Source organism: Cynocephalus volans, chromosome X, assembly GCF_027409185.1.
Source record: "Cynocephalus volans isolate mCynVol1 chromosome X, mCynVol1.pri, whole genome shotgun sequence".
In the NCBI taxonomy this organism is placed as follows: domain Eukaryota; kingdom Metazoa; phylum Chordata; class Mammalia; order Dermoptera; family Cynocephalidae; genus Cynocephalus; species Cynocephalus volans.
In genome coordinates this window covers 109,361,307-109,376,790 of record NC_084478.1, presented here as the reverse complement: position 1 = coordinate 109,376,790, position 15,484 = coordinate 109,361,307, and the positions used below count along the sequence as shown (strand labels likewise).

Here is a 15,484-nt window from a genome sequence, read left to right as displayed (position 1 = left end):
AACACATTTGGACTGGGATATACCCACTTATATTCCTAAAAGTATTAAATGAGAACAAAACCAAAATAGCAGGACATCCTCTGAGTTTCTAACTTCCTTGGTTTCCCAGGAGCCGCCATCCTCTCAAAGAGAGGACACTGCCTCCTCCCTGCCCCCATGAGCCACCACAATCACAGCCACTGTCCCACAGCTTACAACTTTGCCCTTCCCAAAATGATTGAGAGTGGCAGCCTCCTAAGTGAAAACACTGGAACATGAGCTTCGCACACTGACCAGGCAGTCACACACCTGTGTCACACAGCACGTTCCCAAAGTCTGGGTTATTTGGTCTAGATCATACCAGGTGTGAGACTTCAAAAGTGCATGTAGTGCGCACACGGCTGTGCCAAGCTAGGACTAGCTCCTTCTCAAGTCTCTGTTCTGTTCAACAAGGGTTCTCAGGACTCTTGGCATCCAGCCACACCCAGGGTCATCCGATTACCACAGCAATGACAATTATTACTCTTATGAAATGACCATTGATGCATGGCATGCTGTCACTGGAATTAAATGGTCACCCCAAAAGACACAGAAGCACAAGGAGGCTAGCACCAATTATCTCCCTGAAGGAGGAAATCAAGACAGAGGCGCGAGGGAGGGAGAGGAAAGAATGAGAAGGAACCAGGAGAGGAGAAAAGGAGCAGATGGACGCCTGTCAGGCCAGTCTTGCCTCACTGTGGCTTTGTATTACTCGAATCAACCTCATTTCTACCTCAGGAACAAAAGTCACTTGGCATCTCAAGTCCAATATGGCTCAATTTGAATATTTTTTTTAAATGTTCACACTATATAATGTATGCATTAACGTGTGGGCATGAAGGTTTTGTGTCTATCCTACAGGGAGCTACAGAATTTAACTTGACAACTGCTTGGAGGTGGCCAAATTTTAAACTAAAAGTTTCAATTAAAATGATGAAATTTTGTATTTTTGAATTTTGTAAAAAAATAAATAAAGTGAGGGTGGTTGCTTCTGGGAAAAAAAAAGTTTGCACAACTTTCTACTCATTGACTCTATTTTCCCAAGTGTCTTCAATGAATATTTATTACTGTTTTTGAGCAGAAAAATTTTAAATCAGGCTCTGAAAATGTATTTACAGTATGGTCCAATTTTATATAAAGAATGTATAGGTATATGGATAGTAAAAGTATCTGGAAGGCTAAACATTCAGTTTTAATTCTCTGTTTCTCTCCCCTTCTGCCACAGTTCCTTACACAGTTCATTTTGCAGCCCTCCATTCTTTGATTTGGTACTTTCGTTCTGGGGGGATCACATCCACTCCCATGTCCTCAATTATCAGCCATCCATTGATGGCTCTGAAATCCTATTTGCAGCCCAGTGCTCTCCTCTGAGCACCAGATCAATATTGTCAAATAACAATAGGGCATCCTCATCTGAATGTCATACAGGTACCTCAAACTCAATTGATTTTAAATGGATTCATCCCCTTCTCCCCCAATCTTTTTTTCTCACCCAAAAATATGTGCAAGAAAAATGTTAGTTCCCTTTTCCCTCACTCCACCACCCTTAAAACTGGTGTCAAATGAGTCCCCACATGTGCACAATTTAGTAGGATCACAATACCCAACAACTTTAGGCCAACCAGTCCCTGGTCATTTTGCCTACTACAGACATTGGAGTACATATATGGAAATCTGGAGCTAAAACCAGATCATAACTGAACAGAGGATTTTACTCCTTCCTGGCCTCGTACGTAGAACAGAATAACATCTCCAAACCAACTGGGTTGCGGAAACTGGTGCAATCATGTCTGAGGGAACACTTTGAGTCCTTAAATAAAGAAAATCTATTCCTTTGAGAAATTATTTTAACAGTTGCCTTGCAGTAATGACAGAACTCTACACAGTAGTCACTTAATAAATGTTAACCTTTATTGTTATTTATTAAATGACACTGAAACATGGCAGAATGCTCCAGCAAAACAAAGGTAAACCAGAAAACCATCAACCCTGCATTTTTGGTAATTAACAGTGCTCACTTTTATTAATTAACTGCTATGTGCCAGAACACCATAAATACTTTACATATATTACTTCATTTAATCCTCATGATAAGTCTCATCTTCACCACTCGTCTATCATTTTGGAGAAGAAACTTCAACCCACCTCATTTTAAATCTAATTTTTTTTCCCATTTAATACATGCTCCAATCAGTTACCTGCTTCAGTACCAACACTTTTCTTTTTCAAAAATTTCCTAAAAAATCAATATTAATTTAGGTAAATAAGAACACAAAGATGCGGAAGAGGTTAAAAAGTAAAGATCATTCATTATCCTTCCACCCAAAGATAACTACTTTGGGTGTCTATAATTCCAGAGCTTTTAGTGTATTTTTAAACATATGTTTTATTATTCTCAAAAAAATGGAATCATACTATGAATACTGCTATCTAGCCTACCTTTCTCACTTAACAATGCATGATAAATATCTTTTCCTGGCAATATAGATTTCATCATCAGCATATTTATCATATCCTACTGTGTAAACATTTCTTAATTTATTTAACCAATCCAGTGTGCTAAACACGTTGTTACCAATTTTTACTGCCTTAGACAGTGTTGGGATGAACTGCCTTGTAAATAATCTTTGGCCAATTATTCAATTACTTCCTTAGGACAAAGGGTTTACATACTTTAAGGCTTATAATATGTATTACCAAATGGCCACCACCAGGGTTCAAAAGGGTCCATGTTGCCACATCCTTGTTGAAACTGCACAGTAGGAGACTTTTATATGGATCCCAACTATTTTCTAGTCAAAAATATTTAATGGCTGTCAGTGTTCAATGGAATAATATTCAAACAGCTCTCCACAACTTTATTTACTCCCACTCCCCATACTCTCCACTCTAAGCAGACTGTCTCCTGTCTTTGGAAGTGGGTTCCTTCCTTAATGACTTTCTCCCAGCATTCTCCCCTGGTTCCTGTCTCATGGAATGTCCTAACCGCCCTACCCTATTCAGGACTCATTGTCAATGTCCACCTCCTCCAAGAAGCTTTAGCTGACTAGCATATCCCACAGAAGCCTTTGCCTCTGTGTTCTGAGAGAGCACATCTGACACTGAGTATACGATCCAGATATTCTGTTACCTTTTGGTTTGTATATTTCTTATCTCTCCAACTAGATTATGAACCAAAGGACAAGGATGGTTTTTCTTCTTTCTTTCTTTCTTTTTTTTTTCTTTCTAGCATTAGCACACACTTTATTGATGATACACAAATGAAACCAAGGCAAATGACAGAAGGGAGCTCACTTACGATGAATTGGTTCACTATCACTATGCAGAGGAAATATTAAAAATATTTCAATCTAGGCAGCGAGATAAAAAGCAACAAACATATTTTCAGAACAAGTAGTGATATTCGCCCAGCTTAAACCTGAAGACCAACTCGGTTAAATACCAGCACTGATGATGCAATATGATATTCGTTATTCAAAATGGGAAACTGGAAGGATTCCTTTACCATATAAACAAGGTGGAGAAAAGGAATAGTTTACAATGAGTGTTGCTTCTAAACTACGAAATCAAGAAGTTATTCCTGGTTCTTTGGAAACATATGCTCAGCCAGTTTGGCCATGAATTTTCCAACTTTTACTTTCACCAAAAAATCATGGTGACTTTCTATTCCCAGAACCTTATCAGCACACACTTGAAATTCTTTTAAAAAGAAAAAAAGTGAACCTTCACCAAATTGATTCTGGGTAGGTTCATTTTCTTCCCATTTAAAATTGTCATTTATGTTCTCAAATATGATCAGAAGTTTAAGAATAACCTCTTTGTTCTCTTTCTTATTAAAGAGCGTACCCAGTGAAGATGGTACTTGGGCCCTGAGCAGGTCTCTATTCATGGCTGGATTTTCAGCCAAATTCAAAAGGAGTTTCAAAACCTGCAGTTTGGTTTCTTCATTTCCAGCTGAAAACAAACGAAAAAAGTCTGAAATGGAATTAGCAAGCATGTGCTGATACTCATTAGTAACAGTCATATTTGTAAGCAATCTTAGTCCAGCCAGCTGAACAGATGAGTTCAAGCGAGAAGTGATTGTGTCATCACACACTTGATTCATGTATATCTTAAGCCTGCGCTGATTTTCAGCATTTACACTCAAGTTATTCAGGACAATTAAAGCCTTTTCCTTAACTATGGGATCCCGAGTATTGAGAATCTTTGCAACAATTGGGAGGCCACCCAGATCACGAATAATATCTCTGTTAAATGCATACGCAGCATTGTTACCCAGAGCAATTAAAGCTGCCTCAAGAATATAAGGCTTTTCGGACATCTCAACCAAGCAGAGAACTTTTTGCAGCTCTTGAGGGGACAAAACAGTATCATCCGAATTGGGGGAAGCCCTTTTCTGGACGGCCCGACGTGCCCGAGTAGCCCTGGCCCTTGCCCTGGCCCTAGCTCTGGTCCCCGCCTCAGTCCCAATACGGGCCCAAGGTGGGTACCATACTATACTCTTGCTCTCACTGCTGTCATCATCATCATCAGACCAATCATTGTACCTGGCCCCAGAACAGTCCCCAGCATCATCCACATCCCCAGACCCACCCTCAGCCATTTTCTCCTTGTTCTGTTTTCTTCCCCGGGTCAGTCTATAAATGCAATAGCAGGCGCCAGCCCCTATCACCAGGCCTGCAGTCACCCAGCCTACTTTCCTGGCGTAGCCCATGCAATCGTCCCTGTCAAGAGCAGGGACCAAGGAATAGAGTAGTCACTCAGGCTGAAGGAAGAGGGCTATGGGTTTGGGTGAAAGGACTGTGGAAGGTGATCGTCCCTGACAAGAGCAGGGACCAAGAAATAGTCACTCAGGCTGGGGTGCAGGCCTGTGGAGGGTAATCGTCTTCAGCCACTTCAAGGCCACAATAGCTGATTCTGGAGGTGGACCTAGGAGTGCAGGAAGGAAATAGGTTTGAGTTTCTCTTCTCTTTGTGTTGCCCCATGCAGGGAGTTGCACAGAGGGATCGGAGAGTAGTGATCGAATGCTGGGTAGGAAATACAGATTGTTGACAAAATCTTTATCCCCCTCATTTCACCCTCTCCCTACCCCCCCACCCCATGTTCTCCCCCACCCTAAGCCTGGATAAAGGCAATGGAGTCCACAGACTGTGCTGGGACTCTGTCACCACAACCTCGGGTGTCCCCAGGGAGCAGCACCCTTGCACTAACCTTCTCAAGCCAAGCAGTTTGTTCTTCTCTTCCCTATAGGTGTGCCACGCCCAACAACCTTTCCGATCTGCAGAGAGACCCAAGCCAGTGAGAACTGAAAGCTTGATGGATTGACTGTTCATTTGTTGCGTTTCTGATTCACCATCTAGGCTGTCAGATTTTTTTTAGCCTCTCTAAGCCATCCAAAACATGCACTTGCCTGCCCCCTCCCTAGTCTGAAAGAGGAGGGATGTAAGGAAAATAAAGTAGGATTGGGGGAGCCCGTCCAAACCGCAACTGATTTCCAGCCCCTCCCCCATTCCAGGCAGCCCCCACGCCCACACCGACCTCTACTGATCTAAGGAAACTTCCTCACTCGCTTCAAGCGGTGCCACCTGCTACAACAGACCTGCAGGATGACAGATCGAAAACATGGAGCCTATGCTAATGAGAGAGGAGGATTATGAACACACTATCTGATAGGTTTCCGTGCTGTCATTATCCACCCCACCCCCATCCCCCACCCCACCCCAACACACACACAACGCACGCCACTTCGCCACAGTCCCGGGAGTGACAGAAACACATTCAGACTCAGACATGACCCTAGATTATTACCTACTCTGGATTATCCCCCACTCCCCACAGCCGTCCCTCCTGGGGTCCCCAGATGGTCTTACCCTCAAATCGACCTTCACCAATCGGGGTTAATTTCCTTCCTCTTCTTTAGCCTGTCGTTGTGCCGCAACCTACGGAAAGACTGGCCACCCGGGAGAGGCTTGGACCCACTAGACACAGAGCCATGGTCAGGAAGACACGCCACAGGCAGAAAGACGGGAAACAGCCGCTACTGCGTGCTTTGTGGACGGACCAGTCCCCAGAACACGAAGGCCTGGTTCGGAGGCCTGGTTGTCAAAGGTTTCCCACTGCTATTACCCCTCTCGGGGCTCTGCTGACACATCACGTTGCACCTCACATCCCCGCCCCCATGTCCAGTTTTTCCCCGCCGACACTGTCCTAGGACTAGGGGACCCACACCCAAGTCACAGCTCCCTTTCCGGATTGCGGGCCTCGGTTCCCAGCAGATTTCCGTCTCCCGATCTCCGGGCTTCTTCCCAAACACCCCCCTGCTCACCGTTTAGCAGTATCAAAATGGGCTGCGGGTGGGACATATGTCTTGGAAAGCAGTTGGCAAGTGGGAAGACAACGGAGGCGCCTCAGGACCCGCGACGGTCTCCGCCCCACGCCGTCGGCCACCCCCACTTTATGGAATATCCCAAGCACTGACCTGCAGGGTTCTGGGACAATTTCCTTCTCCTCCTCTCTTTTCCCTCCGCTGCAGGCCGGCCCGCCCTCAGGGCAGTGGGAGCTGGTACTCAGACGGGAACAACGATCAGGACAAGAAGGACTTCTGCACACGTCAGCTCTTGGTCACGTGAGAGCTACGTCATCCACCAACTCGGGTCCCCAATTTCCCCTCCCACCAGCAGTGCGGCAGAAGAGGGCCCGCCCCCCTCCATTCCCTCCCCCATACCAGGCCTAGTTACTCTTTCTTCTTCGCTGATCCCGTCTCCCTGTAGTTGAGTTTCCCTTCCTCCGATTACCAGAACGGGACAGCATGTTCCCCTGGGGGCTACTAGCCACTTGTACTTTTTTGAAAAATTGCTTCTTCCTTCCCTAGGCTCCTGGGACAGCAGCCTCTCCCTCCACCTCCTCCTAACTATAAATGTCTACCCTTTCCTCTGAAATCTGGTCCCAGATCTGAAATGAACAAGCCAACAGAAAAGGAAACCTGGAGAGAGAGTGTGGTTTTTACTTTCTTAATACTTTTTTGTTATTTTTATTCTGCTTTCCCCCACCCCCAGCCTGCATTCTTTTTATGAGAAAAAAAATGTTATAAAGCTATTTTCATTTTAGGAAAAAAAAAGAATGTAGGTTGGAGAGTGATGTTGGGTGATGGCCTCCAAAAGTCCCACATTTTTTCAGTTAGTGGAGTGTGTTACACGCTTCACTCAAAGCAATCTTAATGTCTTCTGGGGCCTAGCACATTGCACAACCCTGAATGAGGTAATCAGGGTGTCTGAGAATATATAAATCTTCTGACTAAGCCAGTCTTCGGAATAGGAGAGCTACAGACTTTCACCTGCATCAGTTAGCAAGGAAGAGGCATTGAGCCCTCAGAAGCGGGTAACAGGAAAGATGGAGTAGCAATCACAATTGCATAGTCAGTATGTGTAAGATAAAGAGGCATGCACACTGACAAAGTAAATGATGCACAAAGAACATTACAAAATATACTTGGGTACAAATAGAGACTATCATCTGTAAAAGAAATAGATATTAGAGGAACACCGAGACCAAGACAAAATGGGCTGAACTCGGCATCTAGCAATTAGTGCAAAGCCATTTCACTGATCGGTTTGATGAGCTCAATAATTCACCTGTCATCAAAGATTTTATGACTTTTTTAAAGTAGGAAAAGGAATAAAATAATTGCATTCCCTCATTTAAGTTAGCCATGTTTGGCTTCATTTGTTTGCAAACAAACAACCTTAATTAATACACAATACAAAAACAAATAGCACAATACAAAAAGTAATATAGCTGTTCAGAACGTAGAGTCTTCAGTGAGATATTCCCTAACAGTTTGGATACAAGGTTGCTATCTGAGTATAATTTTTAAAATCCACAAACAATATGGGAGTAAATCAAGAGACTGGGAAGTTTGGGAACTGAAAAATCTCCAGGAAAATCATATCAGTGTAACTTCTGGGAGGCAGTACTAGGAAATGATTGAAATTTAATAAATAGAAACCAACTATATGATTCTGTATTTAGAGAAAGATCATGTGCAGCCAAGGGACTTATTCAAGCATAGGAATACATGAAAAGGAGAGTCAGAGGAAAGTGTTGGTAGTTCCCACCCAAGCACTGTCTGGAGGAGAGGGAGCATTGGCCAAGAGGAATAGAACATTAGCTTTCCTTGGCAGAGTCATCCCCACGACGTGTAAGAGTACTTCAAGCTTCCCCAGCTGAAAGCTACTTCTTAAGATGAACAAATGCCCTTGCTCCGATTTCAGGCTCACCGAGCAACCTTCTGAGGTTGTGGCTTCCCAAGTGGCAGCTTGTTAAGAGGGATAGAATGGGCAGGTAAGACTGACAGAAACCTCTAGTACCCCTGACAGTTGTTTTTCTCAGGGTAATTATTCAGTCATCACTCCTGTTGAGACTTAGCTTCCCTTGTGCCCTCTTTTACAGGGAGAGAATGCAGAAACCCATGGGTTTGAGCATTCAGATCTAGATTTAAATATAAGTCTCTATGAATGGGAGTCTTTCCTTGACAGAGGTATCTGTTTGCAGCATACAGAAAAAATCAGGACTTGATCATGCAATGCTGAGGACAAAACCCTGAACTGTAGATGCAACCTTGTGGAATCCTGCTGGGGAAGCCAGGTGGCCTTGGTTCAAAAGACAACCTCATGCATTGCCATTTCATAACTGTACCTTTCTAATGTTCAATTAATGTGGAAATTACAACTAAGACACGTTGTGGCAGATAGGGCCCCAGCCTCTCAATCACAACCAGACAAAGGGTTAATATCCAAAGTAGTTAAAAGGCTCCTGCAAATCAACAACAACATCTGAAATAGCTCGCATTTCCCTCTGGGAAGGGAAAGGAAGTGCATTTTACATTTTATATACCCTATCTGTTTCCTCAGCAAAAGAGGTGGGCATTGTGCCCAAAACAGACCAACCTAAAGCTCTCTTACTAAAACTTGAATCTTGAACCAAGAGATAAAAACCCGAGAGACCATCTCTCAATTCCTCCTACCTAGACCCTTCAGAGGTGACCCTGGTCTTCAACATTCGCTCCTTGTGTTAACTGGTCTTGGTTTCTGTTGTTTGCCAACAACTTTAATTAAGACACAGTACAAAAACAAATAACATAATACAAAGAGTAATCTAGTTTTTCAAGATAACAATCTTCTACAATGTTTTTTCACCCTCCACAATTCCATTAGAGTTACCATCTGCTGATCTTCTTTTGTTTTCCTGTACTTTATAAGTCATATGTCACATGTGACCACATACTGGTTTAAGCCAAAAGGTTCCTTTGACAGTAGCTTCACATAGTCTTTTGTGAGCTCAGGAAATTTTAACAAGCTTGTCTGAGGACTTGCTCAAGCATTTTCCTTTTCCGCTTGTGAAATGGTATGCCAGGCACGTAATAGATCCTTAGATAAATATTTGTTGGTGGATGTATGATGGAGAGCAAAGTAGTTTTTAAATGCTAGTACCCAGGTTCCCTGGTAGAAACTGTGCATCAGAGTGACAAAGAGGTAAGAGAATTGAAAGAGTTATCATGCCCGTGGGGTTTAGGAAGTTTTAGAGAGAGTGGATTCAAACCAGAAAAGGTCTGACAGATGGGGAGAATAGTGGTCAGAGGTTATACATTACGATAATTGGAGCCTATATAAAAGGGAAGAGATAGTTTATGCCAGTAAGGAGAGGTGAGAGTGAAGCTTTTACCCTTGAAGCCTGGCTAAGTGCTGTAAAAATGAGTTTATGCTGTAGAGCCATGTCTAGGACACTAAGGCATTTGTCTTTGTGAAGCTGTACCTGCTCCTTAGTTCCTTCTAGTGTCTATACTCTGTATCCTAAACAAATAAAAGCTGCTTATCTGAGTCCATAGCAGCCAAAAACTGAATGACGGACAGTTGAATCTAAGAGTTCTGTTAGTAAGTTTTCATAAACAGAATTCACTTGTCTAGGAGAAGTAAATAAAGGGTCATGAAAAGAACAGCATAAGGAGATGACGGCAAAATAAATGAGGTAGATATTTAGAGAGATGGACTATAAAAGTTTAAAGAAGACCAGAAAGTTGTGACATGTTCTTGACTTCTGAATATTTGCCAACAAGGCACTATGGGCTCCCTGGCTCACCTCCTGTGTGTGTGTGTAAGGGCCTCCGATACACAGGGGCCCCTCACAAGGGGGCCTCCGCTGGGGTGTCATATTTCAATGTTCTAAGAAGAGGCTGCCAGGAGGGTCTATATTTAGAGTATGATTCCACAGCAGGGACAGGTGGATGTCTGGGGACTAACTCTTGCATACTTTGTCCCTGAGTTCTGGGATTATTCTGAGGAGCTTGTACGGGTGGTGCAGTGAAGTAGTAAAAGAAAGCAGGGAACAAAAAGGCCACTTTCTCCTGGCGACTGCTTGGGATCCTGTACCTTGTCCTTCCGTTTGTGAGGGGAAAATGACACGAACATCAGGAGTGTTGCAGCGATTCAGTCACCCAAAGACCTTCACCACCATCTCCACTGCAAAATGCTGTACTGCTAGGGTGACATATACTACAAGAATGGCAGATACTGGAGACACCTGACCAGTGTCATGATGGAATGAAAATTCCCTCTCAAAACCCTCATTTTCTCATGAAAATATCAATGAGGTAATAGGGAATTCTCTAATTTCTGGATAATTTATGGGTTGTACCATGAAACTTCAGAATAGATTTTAAATAAAGCCTTTTGAATGAAAAGCAGGCTAATCTGTGAAGTTACTAGTTTCTAAAATTTATCTGAAGATGTAAGAATCATCTGAAGTTGAGATCGGCATAAAATCTGTCCTTTGAAGCCAGTGTGAAAGCCATCCAGCAGTCTTCTATGAAGATCTCAGTAATCTGAGACATAAATTCTATGAGTTCAGCCAAGAGGAAGAAGGGGGCAGTGGTTCACTTATCTAAAATGGTCACGATTAGAACACTGACTTTCTCACTACAGATTCATTTATTTATCAATTTATAAATCATACTGAAAGTACAATGGTTTTGTTTGTAAGGATATATTTTTAAATTTTCATATGCTGTTTGAAAGCTATTTCCTGTGCAGTCAAAAGAAAGTATTTTCAGTGTGGCACAAATTAACTTCACCGAATCAATGAGGCCTCCCTATTAACTGGGAAATCTTTTAAAAATGTTTTGAATTCTTTTTTCTCCAAGTAGAAATAGCTTTATTCTACTTTCTGATTATAAAATAGTGTAGCTCGAGTCAATAAAAAAGAAGGAAGAAAGAGGACATAAATGTATCACAAATACTAATAAAAATCTCACTATTACCTGGGCTTCCTTTTCTGCCCCTCCCCCAATTTTGGTGCAGGGACTGAACATGGAAAGGGGCAGAAATTAAGGAAGGGGGCGTGGGAGTTTCAGAGCCAAAGAAAAGATGGGCCAATTTCCCAAGAAGTATAAGTGAAAAGGGTAGACCCAGGAAAAGATGTTGCCCTTTCTTATAATTAGAGAAAGTCAAATTCAAACACCAGAGGGACATAGCCACTTCTGGTTTCTGGTATTGTTATAGAGGAAAAGAGTGACAGGGCCCAGTGTGACGGGGAGCGGGCGGGGGGAGGTACGGGGCAGGCTGGCGCCTGCCGCACTGCTTGTGGGAGTGGAAATTGGGGGCCAGAGCTCACTGGTGACGTGATCGTCACGTGACCAAGAGCCGCCTAGAGCAGAAGTCCTGCTAGTCGCCTCGGTCTGGGTACCAGCCCCCTATTACTCTGCTGGCCTGTGAAGGAAGAAGGAAACTAGCTCGGACCGTGCAGGTCGGTGCGAAGGTGGGGCTGCTTGGAAAGAGGTGGGGGTGGGAGAGAGCCAAGAGCGCCGCAGATCCAAGTTTGGGCCGCTCGGAGCTGTGTACCTTTCTCGCCTACTTTCTAAATACCGCCCCCCGCCCCCACCCCACCCGTGCTCATTTCAGTGGAGAGAAGTGACGGGCTCCGGGCGGGGGTGAGGGGAGTGAACGGTGGTTACAGAGACTCCGAGGAAAGAAAGGTTCCCCAATCGGGCGCCCGTGTCCCGGCTGCTGGTCCGTCCACCAAGCACTCCGTCCCCTCGGTCCCCTGTCTGTTTGCAGGTTTGTAGGTCTGTTGGCCTGGAGGTCGCGGCGCAAGTGTCAGCGAGAGAGAGAAGCAGCAAAGTGCCTGGGTTGGGACCGCGCAGGTCGGTGGGAAGGTGGGAAGGTGGGATTAGCCCGGGACCGTGGGTGGGGGTGGCGGAGGAGCGGGGCTGGGATGTGTGCGGGCCGGGTCCGAGTCGCCCTCTCCTGGCCCCTTCTTTCTCCACACCCCCTCCCATTTCAGTGCAGGGAAAGGGGTGTGGCGGCCTTTGCTGGGGAAATGGCGGACGACAAGGGGGGCGGAGGAAGCCCGTGTTAGGAAACTCGGGAGTGTGTGAGAAATATTTTACACTCAAAGGCCTAAAATTCAGAAAAGCGGACCGTGGGACCTGTGTCGTCAATGCTGATCCATCGCCTACACTTTCAGGTCTCCACTGCCGCCTGTCTTTCCATTTGTCCTTCTGTCAGACTCTGTCCTCTACAAGTGAAGGGGGAATTCACCTGACTTTGGTAGGGGCTGGCGGAAGAAACTGCCTGTGACTCTTTGGGGGTGGAGGTGTGGTGAGGAAGGAGCCTACCCGAGGGTTTGATTCTCCCTGTCACCCTCCTGGCTTTCATATACAGTCCCATCTCCCGCCCTTCTCTGTAGGGCCTGGAAGAGAAATGGTGGACCCGGAGGGTGGGTAGGAGAAGACAGAAAAAAACAAGTAGTTTTCTAATAATCCACCTTTCTCACCAAGAACTCAAATTCCACTCTGTCCAGTCAGGCACAAACCCAGGCATAGCCCAAAGCCTAATACTCTTCTTTTACCTATAGATTCATCACAAGAGAGCTACAGGAGCCTGTGAGAGGCTGAAGATTTCTACCCTCTACCATTGCTCACCTCAGCCGAACAGTCCTCTTCCATCAGGTGGAACAAGGCCCTCTCCTGTCCTGCCCCAAGGCTGGCACAGACTTGAGCATGGGCCGGGCTCGGGAAGTGGGTTGGATGGCAGCAGGACTGATGATTGGGGCTGGTGCCTGCTACTGCGTTTACAAACTGACCATAGGAAGAGACGACAGTGAGAAGTTGGAGGAGGAGGAGGAAGAAGAATGGGACGATGACGAGGAGCTGGATGAGGAAGAGCCTGAGATTTGGTTTGATTTCACAACTATGACTCGGCCCTGGAGTGAGGATGGGGATTGGACTGGACCTGGGGCCCCAGGAGGCACTGAAGACAGGCCCTCAGGGGGGGGCAAAGCCAACCGAGCACACCCAATAAATCAGAGGCCATTCCCCTATGAACATAAAAACACTTGGAGTGCTCAAAGCTTTAAAAATATCGCTTGTATTCTTGACCTCTCCAAGTGTCCTTTCATTCAGGGAAAAATGTTGTTTGCGAAGCCCAAGGATGCTAGTTTTCCATTCAGCCATGATTATATCAATAGTCATTTGGCCAGCCTCTCAATGGTTGGAAACACGATCCCCACTCCCGACCCCACTGTTAGGGAGAAGGCTTTGTGTGCCTTGGATAGCTCGAATGCAAGTTTTGAAAATCAGGGCCAGATTGAGACATATATCGACGAAGTGTGTCGGGAGACTGTGTCACATTGCTGCAACTCATTTCTGCAGCAGGCCGGATTACATTTGTTAATAAGCATGACAGTTATTAATAACATGCTTGCCAAGTCTGTTTCAGACTTGAAGTTTCCTTTGCTATCAGAGGGAAGTGGATGTGCGAAGGTTCAGGTTTTGAAACCGCTGATGGGTTTGTCTGAAAAGCCAATCTTGGCGGGGGAATTGCTTGGTGCCCAAATGCTGTTCTCATTCATGTCACTCTTTATCAGAAATGGAAACAGAGGGATTCTCCTGGAAACCCTTGCCCCGTAAATGGCCGTCTCCAACAGAATGGGACGGAATCCACTCAAAACCCATTTGGTTTACAGATGTCAGAGATTCTGCAGCGGGTGCTACCGAAGATCCAGCCTTAGCCAATCACCACATCACTGGGTGAAAGTCCCAGTTGCTAAATCGAGGACCACTCTCTTATTGGCCAGGCAAGGCTCCCACAGAGCTTTGAGTGACTTCTTCGTTTTGCAGTCTGCAGGCGATGTGCATTGTAACTTACTCTCCTGCAACCTTCTTCGTGTGGTAAAGGGATCACTTCGGCTGCAAGCTGTGAGTAAAGAACACCAAACTATAGCATCACGAGCGCTGTTGCTACCTGTGGTGGTGTCCCTGTCTTAACGGGACCACTTTGCAGAGACCAGACTCATATCGGAGCTTGTGCTGAAAATGCATTTGTTGCTGCTTAGGTTGACTTCTGTTTCATTTACTCTTTCTTCTACGTGAGCTGATGGATGGTGAACCTGTTCATCAGAAAAGTAAACTCCCCTCTGTCTACTGTCCTGACGTAACCTCCTCCACCCAAGTCTGCATCCATGTGTATCATCAATAAAGTTGTGTGCTTTGATTAGCAAAAAAGAGACATGGTCCTTGTCCTTGAGTTTACAGTCTGCACGAAGAGAAAGACAAAGATGCACAATAAGCGCCAGCTGACTGGGGCGTCTGCTTCCCGACAAATGCAAGCTTATCAGTGCTCACAGGAGGCAGGGGTAGAAACGGGCTGCTGCGGTGCTCAGGATAAGCTTCAGGAGGGGTTGGGGGCTGGAGTGGGAGGCGGTGGAAGTGGGGGGGGGGGTTGCTGGAATGAAGATGGAGTGCTGAGAGGACCAAAAACAACAGCCTCGAAGCAGGCAGCACAGTGCCTGGCGCAAAGAAACCCCTCGATAAAGGTGTCTTTCCTTGGCTGCCGGCCTAGAGAGGAAGGTCAGTATCCTTGACGTTTGTCTGAGCATCCCCTGGTGGTGGTGGCAACGGGGGCGCTCTGCCACACATCCCTCTGTGCACATTTAGTGCATCATTCTTCCCATAAGCGTTGCCGCCTGCCCAGCGCCTGCCTTGAGTAGTTCTGTCTCTCCTGTGCAGCTGCCGTTAACACTGCTTCCAGCCGTCCCCCTTTCCTGGGCATCCCAAGCACTACTTTCAGGCAGAGTGAGAAGGGTTGGCTGCTGCTTCCTCTGGGGGAACCTCCTTTCTTCCCTGTCCCCCAGCCCCCAGTACCTTTGATGGGACCCAGGAAGGGGACAGTGGTGCCCTCCATTCCCTCCCCGTGCGGTTGGCAGGACAGATGCTGAGGATGCTTGGCATGGCCCTGCTGGTCCATCCTTCGGGATACACTTCCACACCCTCTGTCGCAGGTCCCGGCATGCCCGCAAGGAAAGCAAGGGCCCGTGTGTGCTGCACGAGTCCTTGGTTCTGGGCAACTCATTCTGCCACGGCCTCCCAAACAGTTGCAGACCCCTCCCAGCAAGCCTGAGCCCCTGCAGCACCGAA

General features: G+C 45.7%; 2 protein-coding genes across 7 annotated transcripts; one reads left to right on the top strand and one right to left on the bottom strand.

The window, feature by feature from the left end:
• Positions 1–1,907: 1,907 nt before the first annotated feature.
• ARMCX3 (armadillo repeat containing X-linked 3) lies at positions 1,908–6,638 on the bottom strand. 2 transcript variants are annotated; one of them, XM_063083692.1, is made up of 5 exons: positions 6,497–6,638; positions 5,889–5,996; positions 5,557–5,617; positions 5,230–5,296; positions 1,908–4,947 (listed from the first exon to the last, which is right to left on the bottom strand). In XM_063083692.1, the coding sequence occupies exon 5, from the start codon at positions 4,730–4,732 to the stop codon at positions 3,593–3,595; it is 1,140 nt and encodes a 379-aa protein (XP_062939762.1). In that variant the 5' UTR covers positions 4,733–4,947; positions 5,230–5,296; positions 5,557–5,617; positions 5,889–5,996; positions 6,497–6,638; the 3' UTR covers positions 1,908–3,592. The 2 variants fall into 2 exon arrangements, with proteins under 2 accessions (XP_062939762.1, XP_062939763.1); XM_063083693.1 differs by having other exon boundaries at positions 5,889–5,968.
• A 5,085-nt stretch (positions 6,639–11,723) lies between these two features.
• LOC134367218 (protein ARMCX6) lies at positions 11,724–14,572 on the top strand. Of its 5 annotated transcripts, none has more exons than XM_063083885.1 (4): positions 11,724–11,814; positions 12,126–12,211; positions 12,535–12,617; positions 12,925–14,572. In XM_063083885.1, the coding sequence occupies exon 4, from the start codon at positions 13,070–13,072 to the stop codon at positions 13,976–13,978; it is 909 nt and encodes a 302-aa protein (XP_062939955.1). In that variant the 5' UTR covers positions 11,724–11,814; positions 12,126–12,211; positions 12,535–12,617; positions 12,925–13,069; the 3' UTR covers positions 13,979–14,572. The 5 variants fall into 5 exon arrangements, with proteins under 5 accessions (XP_062939955.1, XP_062939958.1, XP_062939956.1 ...); XM_063083888.1 differs by having other exon boundaries at positions 11,724–11,826; XM_063083886.1 differs by lacking the exon at positions 12,535–12,617.
• The last annotated feature ends 912 nt before the right edge of the window (positions 14,573–15,484 follow it).

Excerpts from the sequence above, each read along its gene's own strand:
- ARMCX3 (XM_063083692.1), bottom strand. The coding sequence starts at position 4,732 with ATGGGCTACGCCAGGAAAGTAGGCTGGGTGACTGCAGGCCTGGTGATA.
- LOC134367218 (XM_063083886.1), top strand. The coding sequence starts at position 13,070 with ATGGGCCGGGCTCGGGAAGTGGGTTGGATGGCAGCAGGACTGATGATT.